Source organism: Mobula hypostoma, chromosome 8 (genome assembly GCF_963921235.1).
Source record: "Mobula hypostoma chromosome 8, sMobHyp1.1, whole genome shotgun sequence".
Taxonomy (NCBI): Eukaryota; Metazoa; Chordata; class Chondrichthyes; order Myliobatiformes; family Myliobatidae; genus Mobula; species Mobula hypostoma.
In genome coordinates, this window is record NC_086104.1 from 35,589,100 (window position 1) to 35,614,338 (window position 25,239).

General features: G+C 39.5%; 1 protein-coding gene across 1 annotated transcript in view; it reads left to right on the forward strand.

The window, feature by feature from the left end:
- Window positions 1–23,556, forward strand: part of socs5a (suppressor of cytokine signaling 5a) — a 68,554-nt gene extending 44,998 nt beyond the window's left edge. Inside the window, exon 2 of the mRNA XM_063055677.1 lies at window positions 16,715–23,556. Coding sequence (XP_062911747.1) covers window positions 16,730–18,343 — 1,614 coding nt within the window. The 5' untranslated portion in view covers window positions 16,715–16,729 and the 3' untranslated portion in view covers window positions 18,344–23,556. The remainder of the gene's footprint in view (window positions 1–16,714) is intronic.
- Window positions 23,557–25,239: the final 1,683 nt, after the last annotated feature.

A 25,239-nucleotide genomic window follows, 5' to 3' on the forward strand; every position in this document is an offset into this window, starting at 1 on the left:
GGAGCAGATACGGAGACAGATTCTGGAAAGGAGTAATAACAGGGTTGTTGTGGGAGATTTTAATTTCCCCAATATCGATAGGCATCTCCCTAGAGCAAGGGGTTTAGATGGAGTGGAGTTTGTTAGATGTGTTCAGGAAGATTTCTTGACACAATGTAGATAAACCTACAAGAGGAGAGGAGACTGTGTACTTAATCTGGTATTCGGAAATGAACTTGGTCAGATGTCAGGTCTCTCAGTGGGAGAGCATTTTGGAGATAGTGCTCACAATTCTGTCTCCTTTACCATTAGCATTGGAGAGGGATAGGAACAGACGAGATAGGGAAATGTTTAATTGGAGTAAGGGGAAATATGAGGCTATCAGGCAGGAACTTGGAAGCAGATGTTCTCAGGGAAACGTATGGAAGAAATGTGGCAAATGTTCAGGGGATATTTGCATGGAGTTCTGCGTAGATATGTTCCCATGAAACAGGGAAAGGATGGTAGGGTACAGGAACTTTGGTGTACAAAGACTGTTGTACATCTAGTCCAGAAGAAAAGAAAAGCTTACAGAAAGTTCAAAAACTAGGTAATGATAGAGATCTAGAAGATTATAAGGCTAGCAGGAAGGAGTTTAAGAATGAAATTAGGAGAGCCAGAAGGGGCCACGAGAAGGCCTTGATGGACAGGATTAAGGAAAACCCCAAGGCGTTCTACAAGTATGTAAAGAGCAAGAAGATAAGACGTGAGAGAATAGACCAGTGGAAAAATATGTATGGAACCGGAGGAAATAGCGGAGGTACTTAACTGAATACTTTGCTTCAGTATTCACTACGGAAAAGGATCCTGGCAATTGTAGGGATGACTTGCAGTGGACTGAAAAGCTTGAGCATGTAGATATTAAGGAAGAGTATGTACTGGAGCTTTTGGAAAGCATCAAATTGGGTAAGTCACTGGGACCAGACGGGATGTACCCCAGGCTACTGTGGGAAGTGAGGCAGGAGATTGCTGAGCCTCTGGCAATGATCTTTGCATCATCAATGAGGACGGGATATGTTCCAGAGGATTGGAGGGTTGCGGATGTTGTTCCCTTATTCAAGAAAGGGAGTAGGGATGGCCCAGGAAATTATAGACCAGTGAGTCTTAATTCAGTGGTTGATAAGCTGTTGGAGAAGATCCTGAGGGGCAGGATTTATGAACATTTGGAGAGGCATAATATGATTAGGAATAGTCAGCCTGGCTTTGTCAAAGGCAGGTAATGCTTTACGAGACTGATTGAATTTTTTGAGGATGTGACTAAACACATTGATGAACGTAGAGCAGTAGATGTAGTATATATGGATTTTAGCAAGGCATTTGATGAGGTACCCCATGCAAGGCTTATTGAGAGAGTAAGGAGGCATGGGACCCAAGGGGACATTGCTTTGTGGATCCAAAAGTGGCTTGCCCACAGAAGGCAAAGAGTGGTTGTAGATGGGTCATATTTTGCATGGAGGTCGGAGACCAGTGGTGTGCCTCAGGGATCTGTTCTGGGAACCCTACTCTTTGTGATTTTTATAAATGACCTGGATGAGGAAATGGAGGGATGGGTTAGTAAGATTGCTGATGACCCAAAGGTTGGGGGTGTTGTGGATAGTGTTGAGGACTGTCAGAGATTACAGCGGGACATTGATAGGATGCAAAACTGGGCTGAGAAGTGGCAGATGGAGTTCAACCCAGATAAGTGTGAGGTGGTTCAGTTTGGTATGTCAAATATGATGGCAGAATATAGCATTAATGGTAAGACTACTGGGGGTTCAGAGGGATCTTGGGGTCCGAGTCCATCTATATACTACTAATACTCTCAGGCTCTGCCTGTTTGTGACCTCCAATTAGTGCAAACGGTGCATTACAGCGGCACTTTTTTTGACTAAATCGAATTAAAATGCGCTAACTTACAGAATGCAGGCAAAGTTCAGGGTTATATACTCGTATAAAATTGCTCATTTGCCAAAAATCAACAGGCTTGCTTTGACCTGAGACCCGATAGGCCATCATGGAAATTGGGACGCGACAGCCCGACGCGTGCGCACGGCCAGCCTTAGCAGCGACTCCTACCGGAACAAAAGTGCAGGACAGCTCTATTTCGCGGGATCATATTCTGCTAATCACCATCAGCATGTGCAGGATTGGGACAGATCTAACTGCCATCCATCAATAAGAGATAATTAAATCTTATTGTAATGACGTACTCCGAGACACCCATAAAACCCTTTGCTGTAATCAAAGGACAGTGATGACTATATCACATCCATTTAGGAGAGCGCAAGCCACATCATCAAGAATAATCAGCATCCTTTGGTGTTAGTGCTTCGTATCTTCTATCCAGCATTGGGGTTAAAAAAAAAAAGTTAGCCTAATTGTGCTGTGTGGAAAGGGAAGAGGGACATTATGGTCAAGAGATGACAGCAAACGTCGTTGGGATGCGGTAAGGAGAGGGAGAGAACAAGAACCAGATGAGGCCAGGGCCGCATGACTCCAGGATCAAAGAGTCTGGACAAAAAAAATGAGAGAAGAAGAGACAGAGGAGGAAAGGCATGCACGTCTCCAGGATAAGAGACAAACAGCAGAAGAGATGAAGAGCTGGGGGATGAAAGGGCTGCACATCTCCAGAATGACAACGAGAGGCACAAGGGTGGCAGAGCAACACTCAACACATTGGAGGAACTAAGCAGGTCGGGCAGCATCTGTGGAAATGATCAGTCAACATTTTGGGCCGGAACCCTTCGTCAGGACTGAAGAGGGAAGGGGCAGAGGCCCTATAAAGGAGGGTGGGAAGAAGAAGGCTGGTAGGTGCCAGGTGAAAAACCAGTAAGGGGAAAGATAAAGGGGTGAGGGGAGGGGAAGCAGAGATGGGATAGGCAGGAAAGGTGAAGAAGGAATAGGGGAAAGCACAATGGGTAGTAGGAGGAGGCGGAACCATGAGGGAGGTGATAGGCAGCCGGGGGAGGGAATTACTGGAAGTTGGAGAATTCAGTGTTCATGCCCAGTGGCTGGAGCCTACCCGACGGTATATGAGATGTTGCTTCTCCAACCTGAGTTTAGCCTCATCCTGGCAGTAGAGGAGGCCATGTATGGACATATCTGAATGTGAAGCGGAGTTGAAGTGGGTGGCAACCGGGAGGTCCTGTTTGTTGTGGCGGACAGAGCGGAGGTGCTCGATGAAGCAGTCCCCCAATCTGCGTCGGGTTTCACTGATGTAGAGGAGACTGCATTGGGAGCACCGGATGCAATAGATGACCCCAACAGACTCAAAAGTGAAGTGTTGCCTCACTTGGAAAGACTGTTTGGGGCCCTGAATGGTGGCAAGAGAGGAGGTATAGGGACAGGTGTAGCACTTACCCTTATAGGGATAAGTGCCAGGTGGGAGATCCGTGGGGAAGGACGTGTGGATCAGGGAGTTGTGGAGGGACCGATCCCTGCGGAAAGCGGAGGGGGTGGAGAGGGAAAGATGTGCTTTGTGGTGGGGTCCTGTTGAAGGTGGCAGAAGTTGCAAAGGATGATGTGCTGGATCCAGAAGCTGGTGGGGTGTTAGGTGAGGACAAGGGGAACTCTGTCCCTGTTAATGACAGGAGGATGGGGTGAGGGCCAAAGTGTGGGAAATGGAGGAGATGCAGGTGAGGGCATCATTGATGACGGCACAAGAGAAACCATGATCCTTAAAGAAAGAGGACATTTGAGATGTCCTGGATGGCAGGTAAGCCAGAAATGATGTCATCAAAAGTGTCCTTCGTTAAATGAGGAGGAGCTATATTTGCTTTGCCACGCATCGTTCTTTAATAAACTGAGGTTTACTACTTCAGTTTGCAGAGCAAAGTGATGTCAATAGCATTCAGGAAAATTTAATGTTCATTCTGGTCACATCAAACTGCACTACCCTTCTCTCAAAGGGTGCCCCAATGGGTCACCCCGTTGTCTAGTAGGACGCTCAAAGCTGCTATGCAGGTTGACTCTGGTTAAGAAGGCATACGGCGCATTGGCCTTCATCAATCGTGGGATTGAGTTTAAGAGCCGAGAGGTTATGCTGCAGCTATATAGGATCCTGGTCAGACCCCACTTGGAGTACTGTGCTCAGGTCTGGTCACCTCACTACAGGAAGGATGTGGAAACTATAGAAAAGGTGCAGAGGAGATTTACAACGATGTTGCCTGGATTGGGGAGCATGCCTTATGAGAATAAGTTGAGTAAACTCGGCCTTTTCTCCTTGGAGCAACAGAGGATGAGAGGTGACTTGATAGAGGAGTACAAGATAATGAGAGGCATTGATCATGTGGATAGTCAGAGGCTTTTCCCCCGGGGCTGAAATGACTGGCACAAGAGGGCATAATTTTAAGGTGCTTGGAAGTCGGTACAGAGATGTCAGGGGCAAGTTTTTTTTTTGTGCAGAGAGTGGTGAGTGTGTGGAATGGGCTGCCAGCGGTGATGGTGGAGGCGGAAACGATTGTCTCTTTTTAGAGACACCTGGATGGCTGCATGGAGCTTAGAAAAATAGAGAGCTATGGGTAAAGCCTAGGTAGTTCTAAGGTAGCGACATGTTCGGCACAACTTTGTGGGTTGAAGGGCCTGTATTGTGCTGTATTGTGTTTCTAATTTAAGCATATAACATCTTTCTTGAGCTCTACTAGGAAGTTCTCCAGCTGCAACACTCTGGAATTACCTAGTAAATGAATTTTGGGTATGTTCTTTTCATAATTCTGTTAAATCTTACAGTTCTATGACTTCACTTTTCAATATAACATGATGTGAGTAATTGAAATTAATTGTTTTAGGAAAGATGTATAAAGACACTGAATCTTTCTTTGAGGTATCTAACCACCTTTGTTTAATGCTGCTCATTCTGATTACTGCTATAATTTAAAGCTCTGAATCAGCAATCAAACTTAGATTATTTTATAAATATATTGTCAGTATGAGCAGTGTAGGAAACATTATTTGATCATTTTTAACCTAATTGTGAGTGAAATTGAATAATTTGGCAACTTGAGCTTATTTAAATATTTCATTTATTTTGGTTTGTTGGAAAAATAATAGCAGTAAGACTGTTTCCAGGATCTGTTGTTTCCTGCTGAAGGGTTTTCAAGAAAAGCTAGTGCTTTCAATACAATCAAGGTTTGTCTCTTTTCTTCACAATTTTTCGGACGCTGTTACTTAAGAGAACTGGCATGTCTTGTAAAGGTACTGGAAGCCATAAGTTAAACTGGTTGTTGAACAGGTTATAAAAGCTAGTGTGGACTTTTAAATCCTGCATTCTTAACCAAAGAGCCTAATTGATTTTTGAGGTTTGAGCCATAATAGCAAATTTTAAACGATTGAAGTCATTTTCCAGGAAGCATTCCATAATGATGCAATCCTATTAATGTACATGGAACTAAATTTTAATATATCGATACAGTACAGAAACTTGCCCTTCAGTCCACTGAGCCTAAACCCACCTGTGATCACTCAAAATTTTGCCCTTTTTTTAAAAAAAATTCTTCGTACGTACTCACCAACTCCACGTTCCCTCACTTACATATCAAGGGCATTCGTAGTGATCATTTAACCTACCAATAGATGTCTTTGAGGTGTGGAAGGAAACTGGATCAACCAGAGGAAACCCATGTGGTCATGGGGATAACGCGCAAACACCACATAGAAAGCACCTGAAGTCAGTGGCAGCGCCGCTGAAGCCAGGGTTATTGGACCCTCGTCGTTCAGCACTCTGATGTAGCAGTTTTACCAGCTGTGCCACTATCCACCCAAATTGATCTGGGTTAGGTAGTTTGTTTGTGATAGAACTGAAGGATATATCCCACAGTGGTTTGTTTTCAGTCTCAACCATTGACTAATACAGGTTTCCCCCACCATCCGAAGGTAGAGCGTTCCTATGAAACGGTTTGTAAGCCGGAAGGTCGTAAAGCGAAGAAGCAGTTACCATTTATTCATATGGGAAAAATTTGTGAGCGTTCGCAGACCCAAAAATAACCTACCAAATCATGCCAAATAATACACAAAACTTAAAATAACAGTAACATGTAAAAGCAGGAATGATATGATAAATACACAGCCTATATAAAGTAGAAATATTTCTCTACAATCATTGCCGCACTGTTCTCCGTAGCGAAAATCTCATGCAAGCGCTGTTGGCAAAAACACAGCGCAAGCGCCCCCCAGTAACCTTTAAGCTATGAAGCTGCCAAATCATACCAAATAACAGATAAAAATACACAGCCTATATAAAGTAGAAATAATGTATGTACAGTGTAGTATCACTTACGAGAATTGGGAAGACATCGAGCACACTGATGGTCTGTTAGGCTGAGTCGTCGGAGGCTGGGGTGGTGCAGTGGCCCCCACCCTCCAGGCAGCGACCCGATACCGATCCGCGAAGCACGCAGGGGTACAGTGGTGGCCGGGATGCACCTAGCACATCTTTAAGAAAAAAGCCAAAATAAACAAGCTAATTGATTAGGTGCCGCCCGGCACGTAAATGTCGGCTCAGATCAGAGGCGATGCAATCGCCTCTGATCTGGGCTGACATTTATGTGCCAGGTGGCACCTAATTAATTAGCTCGTTTATTTCGGCTTTTTTCTTAAAGATGTGTTGGGTGCCTCTGGGCTACTGCTGCATTCTCCGCGACCGGGCTACCGCTGCATTCTCCGAGAATCGGTATCTGTCCGGGGGTTGAGGTGGTGGGACACTGGGGTGTCATCTCGTCTGTTTCCATGAGGGCAGGCATGTCATCTTCTATGTCTGCCTGTCTCGATGTCGAGGTTCGTCGTCTGCTGTGGCTGACGTGGAAGGCTTGCTTGACTGCTTAGTCTCGCGCATTTTTCTAACCTACAGATCTTTGTAAGGACTCAAACCATCTTGCAAATGTGCCCTAAACCGACGTACCCTTTCAAAATTAAAGTCGTACTTTATCATTGCAGCGAAAATCTCATGCAGTTGCTTCATGTTCAGTTCCTGGACGACTTCACTTTCGGTCCATTCGCTACTGCATTCGGTTTCGATTGTTATCCTTTCCTCTTCCAATCGTATCAGCTCTTCATCTATCAGATCTTGGTCATGGGATGCCAAAACCTCTTCAACATCATCTTCGTCAACTTCCACAAGCCAAACTCACTTTGTCCTTACTTGGTTCACCACAATCGAAACACTTAATGTCTAGTTTTACGCTAAGTGTAACACCCTTACAAGCTCTTTTAGGCTTTTCCGATACCGTAGAACTCATCTTGCTAACGGCTACTCACAGGCCTGTGTTTAAGCAATGCCGGCTAGAATGTAGTTCTGAATCCGGGGGAGAGTGACTGCTCGGGGTGTGCGCTGATTTTTTTCGTAACAGTGAAAACACCTTCTGTTAGCGAAAAACAGGTAACTAATGTAGGTCTTTTGTCACAGTGAGGTTTCGTAAAGTGAATGTTCAAAGAGTGGGGGACACCTGTAACAGCATGGATGACTAATACAGAACCAGTTTGACACTGCAGATAACACAAAAAATTGCAGAATTTAAGTGGATAAAATAAACATGAATTTCAGTCTGGCCCTGTGTTTGGTCTTTCATTTTTAATGGTAAAAAGACATACCAAAAGTTTTAAATGGTGTAACCAAGGAAATATAAATTATTACCTAATGGAGGCTGTCTTTGATCCATCAGTAAGGTGGTAATAGAGCACTTAAATCATAAGACAGTTCAACAGAGACATAGTGGTTTTTTTGAAAGGGGGAATTGTATGACAAATTTCTGAAAGTTCTTGGAAGGATGTACTATGGATGAATACATTATTGTAGTATACTTGGATTTTCAGAAGGAATTTAATAAAATATTGGTTTTTGCACAAGATGAGCATGCATGGTGCTGAGTATAAAACAGCGATATGGATAGGGGATTGACTAATTAACAGAAAATTGTGCAGGGATAACTGAGTCACTTTCAGATTAGCTAATAGGGTGCCACAGGGCTAGTGTTGGAGCCTCAACAATTTCAATCTATGTTAATGATTTGAAGGGATCAAATGTACACCAGCCCTATTTGCTGATTAAAACTATCCTTGGTGCATTTGCAGTTTTGCAGGGTCTGCAGAGGCATAAAATCAGCTAACTACGTGGTTAAGAAGTTAACACATTGATCATTATATGGGAAAATGAGGTCATCCACTTTGGACGAATGAATGAGAAAGCAGTGGTGTGATACAGCAAATTGTTGTGGGACCAAGAAATGTGGGGACTGTAGTAAACATATTTGGCAGGCAGATACAAAAAGTACTTTGGAAAGTAATTAATGCAATTTGTATAGAGTAGGGAAGATTTGAATCTACCTGGCAGAGTACTGATGACACATTATGTACTTTAGAGGTGGGTAAATTAGATTCTCTATGATGTTCCTCAGATAAAAGGCCACACTTTTCGCTGCATTCCTTTCCCAGTTGTCTCTTAGACCATTTACTACTTCTATAACATTTGATCAATTCCACACCTATTCTAAGTATTGCTGCAGTTCTCCGTGGTCATGTCATCTTCAATTATTCTAACATTTTGTGCTAGCGCCTCATTCTGCACTTTAAACTTGAATGCTGCCTCCTTATTTGTGCAGTTCTTTTATCTGTCCCAGTGTTATAGTGAAATACATTCCCAAAATCAGTCTTACTCTTGTTTTCAAGTTCCTTCTTGGTCTTTCTCCACTATATCTCAAATCCTTTCCAAAATTTGGGATGTTGGTAGTTTAATTCCAGCTGCTGGATTATTTCCAATTGTAATCTCTCCTTTATTGCAAGCGCACTGAAGAACCCTGAAGGTACTGTTTAAATTTTCCAATATGTTTAGTTTCTCTGATACAGTTAGAATGATGTATGTAATCTGTAGGATTGTGCTACATTTATTAACAATGTGTTGCAAGGTAGGGTGCCACAGCACGGTGCACCCGGCTTTTCAACTCAGGATGTTTGAGCATTTACCCTGGAATTTGCTAATCTGGTTGAACAGGAGGCCATATGTATCGTAGACATCATTTGTGATTCTCCATGAGCTGTTGGCCAAGGCAAATACATGTAGATTCAATATTTGCCTTTTTTCTATTTATCCATTTAATAAGGTCTTCTAACAGACTCCTGGATAGGTACATGGAGCTTGGAAAAATAGAGGGCTTTGGGTAACCCTAGGTAATTTCTAAGGTAAGTACATGTTCACCACAGCATTGTGGGCAGAAGGGCCTGTATTGTGCTGTAAGTTTTCTGTTTCTATGTTCTAATACAATCTTAAATATATGGGAATGATAAGCAAGTGGTTATTGTCATATGTGTAATAATTAGAAACTAGGTGGTGCAGCACCATAGAGGTACGTGTAATGTTGGCTCTACTCCAGTGGATCGTATGAGATTTAACCACACTTCATTCTCAACTGTAAATACTTGTGCTGGATGTCAACTAATCCCAATCTCATTGATACTCGGTGCAATAGTGGAGCTGTTAACTTTTTTTTAAAAAAAAATGTGTAAGATCAGTCTGTTAGCTTTTTGGATTGGCCTACAAGTGGTTTTAGGTTTGTTTGGGGATTTCTGGGGGGTAATGGAAAGGGAAACAAATTAGCTTCTCAGTGGATTTCCCCCACTTTTCCCCTCACCCACAGATGCTGCTTGACCCTATGACATCTGCCAACAGGTTGTTATATTAGTAGAATGCCACCTTGCTTCTGGGAACTTTGGACATGAATGCTGTTGAAGAGCACAGATGGGAGCAGAACCAGACTATTCAAAACCATAGAAGACACTATAGTTTTGACAGCTTTGATATCTGACTCATTTTGTTAGCTTATTTTTTTGAGTCATGTGCATACTGCATGGAAATGTCGCACTTGGCTCACCATGTCCACACCGATACATGAATGCCTATCTATATTAATCCCATCTTCTCACACTTGATCTGTAGACTTCCAATTGCTAGCAGTTTACTTGCTTGCCTTGGGTACCACAAATGCAGTTAGTGACTCTACTTCTGCCACTCGCTTCCACAGTGCATTCCAGATGCTTGCCATTTACTGGATGAAAAGGCTCCTGTAGCATGCAATAACTTTTGTATTTGAAAAACTAGATCCTTGTCCCTCTCCATTTGCATTAGCCTACAGGAATATCATTCCAATTTGTCCTCTTTTGGCTATTTTCCATTTGATTGTCCTAGTTGGCTTCCTGTCTGAATTTGCTTGCCATTGGTTGGTAATGTGAAATTGCTGGAAAGCTTTACAAAATTTGTGTTTCTCATTGCCATGCGTTAATATCTCTTTTATTTTGTGAAAGTCACTGAAAGAAGATCTAACTTCTCTGAATGGGTGATAGTCCTTTAAGCTTTTATAATATGTTTCTGTGGAGGAAAAAAAAAGCTTGGTGTTATTCAGCTGCATAGGTTGACACTTCAGATGCAACGTGGAGCCAGCTTTGAGGTGAAAGAGACAAACTTGACTTGGATTTGTACATTTTACAGCAGTAGAATACTCAACTGTGATGCTTGTTTAGTGGTGTTTGCACTGTGCGTCAGTGCATCTCAAATCACATACTGCATCTTGAATGTGTCATTTAGCAGCATTTGATTGTAGCCTTTAGCTTTCTTTTACTGTGATTGAAGGCTAAGTTTCAGGCAGATTGAAGTCTTTTTATTGAGTTGATCTTCCAGCAGCAGTTGTATCCCTGGGTAAATTCCGGTGTATAAGCTGAGAATTTGGCCCTGAATTTTGGACCTAAAATTAGGGAGTCGGCTTATACAGAGGGTGCCAACTTTGGAAAAACGAATACACGGAAGATAGGTCGTATTTATTGGCTGCTTTTGAGTCAAATTCGTTCCACTGTCGACGCATGAATTCTTTGAATGGTTTGTTTAAACTCACACCTAGTGGCTGGAGCACGGACATCAAACCACCGGGGATGACTGCAATGTCCGTGTTTTCAGCTTTCGATGCTGCTTTTGTCTCACCTGACAAGTGCGCTTTGAACACGTCCCAGACAAGTCGCGACTTTTCCTTCCAGAAGCCTTCGGGACGTCGACTCCACACCTCTTTAACCCACTTCAAGCAACCCGCTTCGTCCATCCAGCAGTGTTTTTGGACGTAAACAACAACACCCCGTGGGAATTTTCTGAGTAATCTTTGTTTTTTGTCTCAACACAAGATCACGTCTATTCATAAATCGGGTGCACCAACTTCACGTAGCTTTGAAATTTTGGCTGACCTCACGGTGTTTTTCGGCCCATTTCAACGCTTGAACTCGAATCATTTCTCTGGTAACAATGTATCCAGGCGATCGCTGGTGATTCACCCACTAAAACGTTTTCTTCCAGTTCTGGCCACTGGTATGTTTTCCCGCGGTTTGCACATTTTGTCTTTGGCATTTCCCTCAGCGTGTCCTCTGCCTTTCTCTACTCTCTCACTTGTTTCTCGTTTACACTGAACTTCTTGGCAGCTGCAGAATTATTCGTTCCTTTAGCAAAATCAACGAGCTTCAGCTTGAAGCCAGCATCATATCGCATTCGTTTTAATCTTTTGTACATGGTGGTCGCAAACTCAATACTGAGTACCATCCTGCCACCCCGGGTTAAGTTTTAACGAGATTACGATGGGTGCTAAATGGTTCACGGGAGTTACATTCCAAAGGATTCTTTACCATTGGAGATCTAATCCAAAATTTCCCTCCCTGATTTATTTAGAATTCACTTATAACACTCTACTCTGTGTTGGCCTGTTTTCTTAGCAGGTACTGGTTCTCAAAATTTCCAGGTTCTGGATCTGGCAAAGCTGAGTACCAGCATGTGAGATCTTGTGATCTTTTCTGGTTAAATCAAAAACCTCTACAAAAGGGGTCGGTTTTTACAAAGGTAACATGAAAAAGTCACTTTTTTTTAAACCTTGAAAATGGGGGGTCGGCGAATACTCTGGGTCAGCTTATACTCCGGAATATACGGTAAGAGTCTTTGTGTTGCAGCTGCACTGGGCAAACCTCTACGAGGACCATCGACAAGCTTCCAGACCTTTACAAATGTGTTGTCCATGAAAAGATGGGTATTTGTCTTATTTGCATCATGACTATCACAAGAGCAGCATGGGGCTGGAGGAAGACTCCACCATTACAGGAAAGATGTCACAGGAAGTGTCCCTCTCATAGCGAGCCAAGCAGAGTCTTTGTGCTTGTCTGTGAGTTCTGATAATGTAACACTCTGGCAGACTTAGACACGAATAAACTGCTTGAGAAACCCTATCCCATAGGCTCTGCCATGTCCCTCTCCTGCAAGGCCTGCAAGATGTTCTGGGCTGACCATTGCCTGATCAATTGGTTAAAGATTTTTTTTGGGGCAGAAGCTCTTTTACATAGCACAGGTAGTGAGTCAGGGCCCTACCAAAAAAAAATTTGTGGAATCCATACTTTGCGACATGGAGAAAGGTAGAGCTACTCAGAGCCATTGCCCCTAGTGACACTTGGTGCTTGTGTACTTCAGTTCTATACACAACAGTGTAGCCATATGTACAGATGATAATCAGGATGAGGATGAAGTTCATTATATCGCCCCCCCCCCCCCCCGTCCTTTCTCTGGAGAGTATACGTTGTGACCTGACAGACATGATCCATTCTTACGGCCATATGAAATGGAAGATGGCTTAAGTGATGACATGCCACAGAAGTGGGGTGTTGGCCGGATCTGCCCCATATGGTGGTCAGGTTGTCCCCTATCATTAAGAAGTGCTGTACCTGTGTTCCAAATTTGTTTTCCCTGATTGTGTTCCGGTCAATGTTTGACAAATGTTGTATTCCCTCTGAAGTTGAGACTTTGGATTGGGTCTGGTGTAACCATGTCTCAAAGGGTGCATTATTTAAGGAGAAAAGTAATGTTGATATATTGAAAGAATGTATTGAAATGATTGCATTGAATAAAGAGAAGGATGTGTATAGATTATATTCATATAATTGTATATTTTGAAACTGGCAATAGTATTTTCTGCTGGCTGTCTGCATTTTTCTGATCCTCCATTTCAATTTGTGTGCTGCATCTCTTTTGTACTCAATAATTGTAGTAATGAATCCTTGCTTTAGTTTCATATACTTAATTGACCTGCACTAATGATGTGGTTAAATAATAATGTAACCTGCATGCATAAGTCTTTTGTGATGGAGTTGGCTATCATGTTCTTTGCTTGTCCTATTATACATTTCATCGGTCTTCCAGTAAGTGGAATTGAGCATTAAGTTCACATCAGTGTAAAATTAAATAGTTGGCTTGCCTTGCAGAAAATTGATCAAGTTTCATTCCACGTTTTGTCTTTGGCTGTCTTAGTTCTTCATGTAATTTATAGAACTATGCAACATTGACCCAAATAGCAGCTTCATTTCATTGTGTATGGGTTTCTGCTTTGAAACTGTCTACATTTTATTTTACAGCTCAGGCTGTGTTATTCTCAGTCTTTCTATCTTTTTTTAAGCTGGTACAGAAATTGGGACTTCTTTCTTAATCCTTTTTTTGTCTTGTAATTGGTCTGAACTATTGTATATCAAGCTTGCAGCACTTTCCTACCCCCATTCCTAACTCATCCAATCCTGTATCAGACTATGAAAAGCTTACGGGGAAAAGTGTATAAAAAAGGGACTTATTTCCTAATTCTTTTCTATCGTATAATTAACCTGTAATACCATACATCAAGCTTGCAGCACCATTTCCTACCCCCAAAAGGTTGAAAGCTTTAGGTCAAAGTAAACTTGTTATCAAAGTACATATGTCACCTTGAGATTCATTTTCTGCTGGGTTTTACAGGAAAATAAATGCAATAGAATTTATGAACTATAAATAATAGTGACAAATAGCTAATGTGCTAAGACAAATCGTGTAAGTAATAAAAAGAAACTTAAATAATACTGAGAACATGATTTGCTGAGTCCTTGAAATTTAGTCTTTAGGTTGTGGAGTCATTTCAGTGTTGAGCTGAGTGAGGTTATCCATGCTGGTTCAAGAGCTTGATGGTTGTAGGGCAATAACTATTCTGAATCTGCTGGTACCTAAGGCACCTATACCTCCTGTCCAATGGCAGTAGCAAGGAGAGAGCATGTCCTGGATGATGGGGAGTCTTTGGATGCTGCTTTCTTGTGACAGTACCCCTTGTAAATGTGCTCATTGATAGACCCTGTTCTTCCAAGGAAAAGTACACACCTCCAGCTGATGTCCTCTGGAGAGTTGAGCATGTGGTAGATGTTGGTCAGAGCATTTGAGATGGATTTGGTGTAAGGAAGGATTATAACATTTGATGAGAGAATTGGGTGGATTGGGAACTGGCTATGTTTTGGGAAAAGGTTGGTAGTGGGGCCCTTGTATTTTGTCTCATTGTAGGTTGCTAGGACAATCCTGAGAGATTGGAAAAATATTGCAGGGGTATCTCATGGCAGGAAATGCAATCCAAGTTTTGTCTGAAATTCTCCAAAAAGTTACATAGGGAACAACCTCATTGCTTGTGCCCCATACATCTGACACATCTGGTTTGCATCAGGACAGCAGGAAGTGCCACATCAAATTTCATGATTGGCATAAAATAAACTATGAAATGTAATGTGGGAAAAGATGGTTTGTTAGAAAGAATAAGTCTTTTAAATGTTGAACTAATGAATCTGCATGAATAAAGAGGTCTGGGGACATGCAGTTAACAAGCAGGAGTTCACTGGGTATAGGCTAAAAGTTGGTCTGAATGCAGCTTGACAAGTTCTTGGACCATTCTTAGAGTACTACGTGATTTTAGTCACAGATTTAAAAGGCTGTATTTGGCAGCTGTAGCACAGAGTAATTTAATTCTGGGATCAGAATTGGGTTTATTATCATTGGTGTGTGTAATGAAATTTGTAAACTTCTCAGCAGCATACATGCAATACATGTTAATGTGGGGAAAAATAAATAAGTTGATTACAGCAAGTATATATGTAAAATAGATTAAAAAGTGCAAAACAGAAAGAATGTATTTAAAAAAAAAGTGAGGTAGTGTTCATGGGTTCAGTGTCCATTTAGAAATCGGATGGCAGAGGGGAAGAAGCTGTTCCTGCATCACTAAGTGTGTGCCTTCAGGCTTCTGTACTTCCCGCCTGCCGGTAACAATGAGAAGGAGACAAGTTCTGGGTGATTGGTTTCCTGAATAATGGATGCAGTCTTTCTGAGGCACTTTTTCTTAAAGATTTCTTTGATACCCTGGAGGTTAGTACCCAAGATAGAACTGATATTGCATAGGTACAAATTTATAATAACTATGATACCAATTTAGAGAGGTCCCCCAAATGAAATATTGAAGGTTGAAAGGGTTTGAAATACTGAAAGGTTGTTGCCCTAGCTTTTTTCCACTTTTGTTCTTGTATATTTCTGAAGGCTGGAGACATTCAGCAAAAGTTTGAGGGATATTTTTGGATGAAAAGATGGTCAAAAGATGTAGAGTGTGGATACTTGAGGTGCATGGTAAGCCACGAGCTTAAGTGATTATATGGCCTATTCTATTTATTTATTTTGTGGCTTAATATTCAGGCAAACTTTTTTTTAAATGAATGAAGTTTAATTGAAATAAGATTTTTTTTTCCTTTACTCCCCAGGAGTTTTCATAGCTGTGCACACCGTTGGTTCTTTTGATTATCAATTTTAATGAGACCTCAATAAGATAGATGAACAGTAATTTGTAGCTGTAATTTAGTTCAGAACACCCATTGACTTTCTAAAGAGCACTAGCCTTTCCACTAGTTTTGACCAGATTCCAAATGCCATTCCATCATTTGAGTTATTTCTCCAAGAGTGAAAGATCAAGAAATTGGAAATATGAAATACCAACCAAATTGACAAGGTTCCCACTTTATGCAAGGGCTCTATTCCTGATGGCTGTAATCACATTTTTGTAAGTCAGAAATAAAAAAAAGAAAATCCTCTCAAACGGTAAATGCATACTGAATGCAAAATATAGACTGGAGAAAGTCAATATAGGTGATAGAAATTGTTGCTGGCTATTGTACTATGACAAATGTTAGTCAGAGTGCAATCTGGGTAGAGCCGTAAGGAGAGCTGATCTGTTAATCAGGAAAATTATTGCCACCTAAACAAGTATACACTAACAGTAGATGGCTTTGGGTTTGTAACATCCAATCTTAGCTGAAGAATTTGGAGAAGGCATTGAGTTTCTCTCTGGGTGCTCTCTACAGTTTCCTGGTGAAGGGAATCTGGGAGAATTTGCATAAATTTGCATTTTTTTGTAAATTGGCACTTCCGTAGCCTAGTGACCCCTGTGCTAGAAATACTTGGATCATGCAGCATGTGGAAAAACAGAGTTAATATTTCGGGTTGAAGCCTCTTTGTCAGAACCTCCAAGAATCTTGGTCATTCAAGCTTTGTAAAAACTGGAAACAGATTATTCCCACTTTTTATGTGAATCTGCCATTTGTGGTCTCGTGCTCTTATATAAATAACTAGTTCATTGGCTACTGAACAATGTGATACTGAACAAAAATTTTGGCTTAAACTGTATGTTTATGTTAGCATATAGGGAATTCCTTGGGGGCTTGCCATTTCCTTTGATCAATGAAAGCAATGTAATGATAAAATTCAGATATAATTGCTAAATGCACTTGTTTTGATAGTCAAAATGTGCTCTAATTTCTGGTAAATTTAAGACGTGTTGGATTAAATGTTTTATTTCTGCACTAATTTTAAATACTATTTCTTGTATCCTTTTAGATACGTACTTAACCTATGGATAAAGTTGGAAAGATGTGGAGCAGTTTGAAGTACCGATGTCAGAATTTTTTTGTTAATGACGGTGGAGGCCCAAATGAAAATGTTTTGAACTGTTCAAGTTGTTCTGTTGGTAAAAGCACAAATGCACATGTCGATGAACTGCCTCAGCAGGAATTAGGAGATTCAATGAATGGAAATGGAGTTACAACATTACTTACAGACACATGTGTGGCCATGGACAGAAGAAATGGAAACTGTGTATCTCACATCCCAGAGGTTGTTGAAGCAGATTTGGATAAAGAAAATGATAACTTGGCTGCTGAATCAGAATCTCATCTTGTTCGAAGAGACTCTTATTCTCGTCATGCTCCTTGGGGAGGGAAGAAGAAACACTCCTGCTCTACAAAAACCCAAATGTCATTTGAAACAGTTAAGCGCTTTAGTAGAACAAGATCTGGTTTACAAAGGCGGGAAAGACGATATGGTGTAAGTTCCATCCATGACATGGAGAGTTTGTCTAATCGTGGTATGACACGTCCATCTATACGCCAGCGTTTCCAGGAAACTGTAGGTCTCTGTTTTCCATTACGGACACATAATAAACAGCCAAAGAACTTGTTGTCAAGTAGGCGAAAAATTTTGCTGTCTGAACTGATGCTTGAAAAATGTCCTTTTCCCGCTGGGTCAGATCTAGCCCAAAAATGGCATCTTATTAAGCAACATACAGCTCCTGTGAGCTCACAGTCAACCTGTTGGCTTGAAACACTTGATCCTACTTTTTCTTCTACAGAAGATGAAGAAGATAGGCTTAGGGAAAGACGAAGGCTTAGTATTGAAGAAGGGGTTGATCCTCCTCCCAATGCCCTTATACACACTTTTGAAGCAACTGCACAAATTAATCAAACATACAAGCTGGGACCAAAGTTAGCACCTGGAATGAGTGAGCTTCCTGGTGACAGTCGTGGAGTGACAAATGGTGACTGGGACTTGGAAGAGGATTCAACTACTCTTTGTCTCCAAGCACGGAAACAGAAAACACGGCAGATGCCAGGAGAAAATATTGGTCTTGCTGCTAGACCTGGGCCCTGGAAAGTCCACACACAAATTGATTACATTCATTGCCTGGTTCCAGATTTGCTTCAGATTACAAGTAACCCTTGTTATTGGGGGGTCATGGATCGTTACGAAGCTGAGGCCCTCCTTGATGGCAAGCCTGAAGGCACATTTCTACTCAGGGACTCAGCACAAGAGGACTACCTCTTCTCAGTGAGCTTCCGTCGTTATAACCGCTCCTTGCATGCCAGGATTGAGCAGTGGAATCACAATTTTAGTTTTGATGCCCATGACCCCTGTGTTTTCCACTCCTCCACGGTAACTGGCCTCCTGGAACATTATAAGGATCCTAGTTCATGCATGTTTTTTGAACCTTTGCTGACCGTTCCACTGACCAGGACTCTTCCCTTCAGCTTGCAGTACATCTGCCGTGCGGCCATTTGTTGTTGTACAACATATGATGGAATAGATGCACTTCCACTTCCCCCACCTCTACAAGAGTATCTGAAAGAGTACCACTATAAACAAAAAGTACGAGTGCGATGGTTAGAACGCGAACCATCAAAGGTTAAATAAGCGTTCATCTTTTTTATATATCACTGATATTGCTGACACCTCCCCTCCCCTGGACGTATGGGACATTATGAAAATTTTGTTCAGAATGAATAATTTAAGACTTGAATTAAGTCGCAATACGTGGTTACTCCATTTTGCAACTTCCTTTTAGTGTACTTTGGCACTTTGTGTCTGTAATTTAGTGGATACTGCAGGTCCATATACAGATAACATGCATGTATTTATTATGTTGACAGTTAGCAATTTTCTAGCTTTGCAGTTGTCTTTAGGGGTGCGGTCATAAAATTAAGAGCAACTATGGAGCTCTGTGCAGAACTGATACAGAAATTATATATTTACTATACAATCTTTGAAGTAGTGGTAAAATTTAATTTTAAGGAACTGCCATTTGAGATTGAACATCTTCATGTATTTTGGCATTCAAACTGAATGAATTTGATCAGGCTTTAAGGATTTTCATTTGCATATCTGAAATGTCTTGCTCTATTTTTTTCCAATAATGGATTCTCTGGGCCGTTTTAAGATGGTGGTTATATGCCTGGTGGTTACGAAATGCAGCTCAAGTATATTATAACCAGTGTCTGATCCTTTTTGTACCATTTTGAAATCACTTTCAAGCATTTGTTTCTGGAATGCATGTGACCGTTTCATGGCAGTCTCTTCCAATGAAATATTTGATGGCCATGACTAACAAAATATCATCCCTTGCATTTTCTGAGTGTGATTGTTTTGGTTGTGTATACAGGGAACCCAATTGTGATTTTAATTAAAATCTGAGAATGCAATGGAAGATATCTTTAAATTATGTTTGGAAATATAGAGGATACAGGTGGTTTGCTTTTGCTGTCTAAGCAGAAATCTGTATTTTTATTCTTCAGAATATAATCATTTTGGAAATTAAGGGTGAAAATGACATCAAGAACATTAAAGTAGATGAAAAGTGCATTGGAAAGTTGATTTGAATACCTAGAAAAGTTGGAAGGTAAAAAACAAGCAATAGCACCTTTATGGCAGTTGGGTGCTATGCTAAATTAAATAATGGAAAAATGAGATTCATTGGGTGAAGATTCAATAGGAAAGCACTAACACAGGATAACTTGCTGCTGTGCAAGTTTCTCAAATATATGCTGTTAGTATAATATTGTAAGAGGCATTTTAAGATGGTGCCGCTTATTTTCTAATACGTTGGTAACCATTAGATAATTTGGGACCCAAGACCAGCCAATATTGCATTGTGGTATTTTTAAAAGCATCTAATTAATATGGGATTTTTGTCATTTAACTTGGCATTGTATGATTGAAAACTAGAATGCTTCCTTATTTGGCCTTTGTTTTGATATTCGCATTTTATCATTAATGGGTCAGTGTCACTTTCACTTTAAATAGTAACGCCAGCATCTGAAAGTTTCCTTTCACTGTTCTATTTAAGTTAAACTTAAGACTTGTATGTGTTTGTTCCAGAATTCTTAATTTTTTTGATGCAATACAAGTTTTTAAGTAGCTGCTATACTGATCAGAAGCTCAATAGTTGCTCTCTAAAACTACAGTGTGATCCTCTCTTTTTTGCCAATGTGATCATAGGCAGCTACTGTAACCTTGGCTGTGCAGCTTACTCCTATCCAAATTTAGCTTATTTTGTTCTGCGTTAAGATAACTAACAAGCCATGGTGCATACCTTCTCATGTGACAGAGTAGCTTTTAGCAAGTTAACTTTATGTTAGAGAAAATAATTAGATAGTTTGTGGAACTGGATTGTTTCTAATGTTCTTTGATTAACAATCTTAGTGCAACCAGGATTTTATTTTTTTTAATTGTTTCGAGCACTAAAGGCATTGGAAGGCTAAGCAATTTAATATGTACTGGAAGCCTTAAATTGTTTCCAGATCAAGTAGGTGAAGTTTTCAAAACTAAGTATAAGCACTTGTTGTATTCCATATTTTAAAGATTAATCTCATTTTACACAAATTGCTTTTATAATCTTAATATTTTTCTATTGTATGCTGTGCAAGCATATCCTGGAAAACCCTTGACCACCCTAACATCCCCTTAGGGTTATTTGATTAATTTTAAGTTGTATTGTTAACAGGTGCAGTGAAAGTTAAAACTGCAGCAACTGCTTTCAATTTTAAGGTAATCAGTAAACTTGTAAATACACATACTTCATATTTGTAAAAATCATTTTGGTATAAAGGTCTAATTCTTGTCACACATGAGTAGAATGTGTCAGTTTTAATGTCTTATTAAATGTTCAGATGTTGCACATTTAAACTGTAAACATTTGTATTAACTGCCTGGCAACCTTTCAATATTTCATCTCTTAATACCTGGTGTTGTTTTCATTTGAGATTTCAGAAAATTATCAGAATAATTAGCATGTCTGCAAGGGCAGGCATCTTTATTCTTTTCTGGCATTGTGTATTCTGAATTGTAGAAATGGTTTAACTGCATCAATTCTCTCCTGAATTTTCTGCAACTATTTGATGCAGGCTTCTAAATAACACTTGTTGCACCTCATTTACAAGTTAAAGGCATTTTTTTAAAGAAGCAATAATATTTTGGAACAACTATGCCAATAAGACGACTTGTGTCATGAAGCTTGAATTACTACATAGTTTGTACCATTTTCCAGTTCAAAAAATTCTCAATTTCTGAATATTTTAATTTGTTTCATTAGGTACAAAGTGGGACTGTAAGAAAAGTTCAGAACGCATATCGAAGTTAACAATGTTTTTTCCCCATATTGGTTCAATGTATACAGAAAGATATTATGATAAATCTGGCAGAATTTTATGTTCTGCAGGCTTTTTATTAATAATTGGCTCCCAATTATTAATAAAAATTGTGCAGAAGTAGGACAATGCTAACTAATGAAGAAAATTTTGCCTTATTCACAGAAATGCAGATCGTCTTTCCTGGGAATTTCTTGTGCTATCAGCATTAGATTAATTGGGCATTGATCTCCCAGGCATTTGTGAAACGGTGCTGGTGCAAACAAGTTGCAAAATTTGAGAAAGCAGGCCAGAAAACAATGAACAACAAATACCTGGAACTCATTTGATTGAAAGGCAATGTACAATATTTATATTTCAGCTCTACTGGACTCTTGAACCATTTCCACCAATATCTGGTTCCTGCATTAATCAAATTCAAATTATGAATGATATGGATGTTTAAAAATACATATAAAAAATGACAATGGATCTTTCAAAAATCTTTTAGTATGCCCAAGTTTATAGTTTAATACTCATCTTTGTGGATGTTGAACAAATTTTTAAAATTTGATCAATCATAATTTGAGATGAGCTCTAATTTTGCCTTTACGTACTGAGCTGAGTGTTCTCTGTAATGCATTAAAGTTCTTTCTTCTAGTCTACCTTTGAGGTGCATTCACTTTATATTCCTGTAATTCCAAGCTGTTTTGTCCAGGACAACGACTTGTCAAGGATGCCATCCCAATGAATACAAAAGGTTTAACATTATATTGTACCTGTACAGTACATGGAAACTATACATCTACAACTACACACTGAGTTAGATTAGCATCACTAATTCTCAATTTTTATTTTGTAACTCTTTTTAAATTTGTGATTTAAAACTGCATTCTATTAATTTAATATCTCTATGGCCTCTAGTTGATCTTTGAAACCAAACAAAATTGTTTCAGGTTAGGTACTGTTTATGTTAGACCATTTTACTGCTTTGTTTTGCTTGTCTAGATTTTCATAACTGTACTTCATGGATGCAGAAGCAAAATAATTCAAGTTGGTTTGACTAAGTGATACTGATTCATTATATTGGTTAATTTCCATTTTAAAAAAAATTCCTTAAAGATAAAATTGCATCCATGTTGTAGTGCAAGGAAATTCTCTTGATCTGACACTGAGCTAATTTCCTCATACTTTTCCTCTTGGGCTTGGAATGATGGCAAATATTTTGTTTATTGACATTGTAAGCTTAGAATTTGGGCATTCTTAGTTCATTTTCCATAACTGTTCCTAAACTAGTACACAATTTAACAGTAAGGGCACCTTATTAGGGAATTAGAATTCAATTCTAATTAATTTAAATCCCAACATGTATTATTATGTGAGCGGTGCTAGCAAGTTTCATATTCTTTAGTCACTGCTTCAATCATTTCAGACCATTAAAGTTGTCCTTTTATGCTGGTGAAAGATGCTATCACGGTTGCAACACCTGTCCTAATTATTTTGAACTATTATGTTGATTATTTTAAAAATATTTTTCATGATGGATGCTGAGGAGAAAATGTTTTGTTACTCATTGTTTTTGTGCTGTGGACTAGTGACTTTAAAGCACTTTACAAGAGTTTTAAACTTATCAATATTAGATTCATTAATTATTCCTCAGTTTATTTTTTAAATGGGCAAGCTTTTTTTTAAAAAAAAAGGCTATAAATACTATGGAGCATTACATTCTTTTGATAGAAGGAACCAAAGCTTAGTGAAGATGTATTTTTTTTCAGCAAGACGGTGAAAAGGTCCATTTGGGTTGAGCAACAGTTGCTAAATTGTGTACATGTAGTTTTGGCTTTTATCTGTACTGTTAGACTCTAATACCATTTTTTAAGAAAAACTTTCTAAAAGAAACAGTATAATCTTTGTGAGCACTATGAGCTATGGTGTGGAAAGCCATGTTTGATAGTGCACCTGATTGCTTCTAACTGTCATATATTGCATTTAGGTTCTTCAAATGTGCTGTCAAACAGTATTCTTGCAACTTAGCTGAAAGCTTTTTATTTGCTCAAGTTTTCAACCCCTCATAGATTTGTGCACTTTGAGATTTTTTTAAAAATCTGTTTTTTTTTGTGGGGGATGTTTGTGAGTGCCTATTGGCATATTAAGTGCTTTGATGTAAGCTAAACGCTATAGGTATGTAAAGGTAATTATTGCTGTTTATAACCAAATGTTAGTGTTTATGAATTTAAAAACCAACTGACTACATTTTTTCTGAAAGATCCAGCTACATCGCCAATTTTGTAATATGCATTCTGTTATACCCTTAACAAGTAAATGCTTGTTTAGGGTATTGTTTACGTTGCATATAAAATCCTGTATTATCCATAGAATAATGCTCATTCTGACATGTACAATAGAATTTCAGTTTATTTTGCTATATATTGCATCTACCCTTCCACCCTTCAGGCTTTTTTTGGTGTTCTCTGGCTTCATTGTCTTAATATAGAATAAAGACTACGCACACACTAAGTGCCTTGTCCTTGTCTTTTTTTTTTAACCCCCTAATGATAGTGAAATTTTGTAAACCATTTCTAATGTATCTTATGCATTGTTGCTTGAATCTTGAAAATCACTGGAACTTTTTTTGCTTGTTACTTGTTTTTTAATGTAACATACATATCAATTTGCAAATACCAGTGAAAAATTGGCTGATTACAAAAGAATCATAAGTTAAATCTAAAGTAAGAGATGGGGCTAAAGCCTCGTTGCCAATTTGAATCCAAAAGTAAGTGGCTCATACATGGAAAGGTGGCACTGAAAGACAGAAATGAGAATTTGTATGCTGAAGGGAGTAGTTCTGGCTTCATTAGCAAATAGGGCACTTTTCAATTGATAGTGAAGGAGAAGAAACATATTCTAAACAAGTTTAAAAATGAGTAGTATGGAGATATCAGGAAAAAAATGGCTAAACTTCAAGTCAAAATGTCACCAAGACCAGATGGGATACACCCTTGAATTTTTGAGGAAAACTTCAGGGGCAGTACTCATCATTATGTATTTCTTTGCACTGCAGAGTTGGTGCCTAAGGACTGAAAGTGATGAATTTTACTCATGATCAAAGAGGAGAGTCAGGATAAACTCTTTTACCTCAGTGGTGGGAAGTTTTTAGAGACATTGATCTTCCGGGTGAAAATTTGATATAAGAGGGCCTAATTTGTTGAAGGCTGTTCATGTTTTACCAATCCAATAGAATTCTTTGCAGTGATGTATGGAACTGAAAAGATTATATAGTTAGTGTACCTGGAGTTCCAGAAGAATCGACAACGTTTGTGAATTTGTAAAGCTGGTGATAAATTGCAGGAGGATACAAGTTGGCTAGTAGGATGGATATCCCATCCACATGCCAGAAGAAATTTTAATGTGGAGAAGTAAGAGGTAATGCCTCACGTCATTCATTCTGCCAAAATACTATTTGGTTAAAAACAAACATTGTTTGAAATGGTTGAAGAGCAGAGGGATATTGTAGTATGGAAGTGCCAGGACAGGATATGATCTAGAGGGTATCTACAAAACTGAAAGCTGGAATGAATGATAGGGAAGTTAAGGATATCTTCATTTGAGTAAATGTTAAGATGATAGAGTGGATAGTGGGGTTGGTGCAGGGTGGGAACTGGAAATCACAGGAATAAAATGAAAAGGAAGATGAGTTAAAGTGAAAAAAGATTTTTCTGCAATGCATGAAATGAATCTGAATTGCATTGCCAAGAGATGTGGTGGAGGCAACAGTCCTCAAGAAGGGATTGGGCAAATATACAGTGAGAGAACATGTGTAAGGCTTTTGAAAAGGGCCCTGAGGGTGGATATGTGAAACTAAAGCTAAATTATCTCTCCCCAACTTTCTGCTTACCTTTGCTGTCAAGATACTTCATTTAAATTTACAGATCTTGATAAACTGTTCTAAATTTCATAATTTTTTTAATTTATAAAGTTCTCGTTGAGTCCAAAAGAGAGAAAGCAGCTCACAAGTCAGAAATGTGGCTGCAAACCACAGCAGCTAGCAAATCCATATGCTGGTCTTCTGTCTACTTGTTTATGTGTATGAGTTGTAGATAGTGCTGGAATTTTCAGTACATGTCCTCCCCAGCACCCAATGTACAAGTCTATTGGATAATCTTTGTCTTAAAAAATGCCACACCTTTA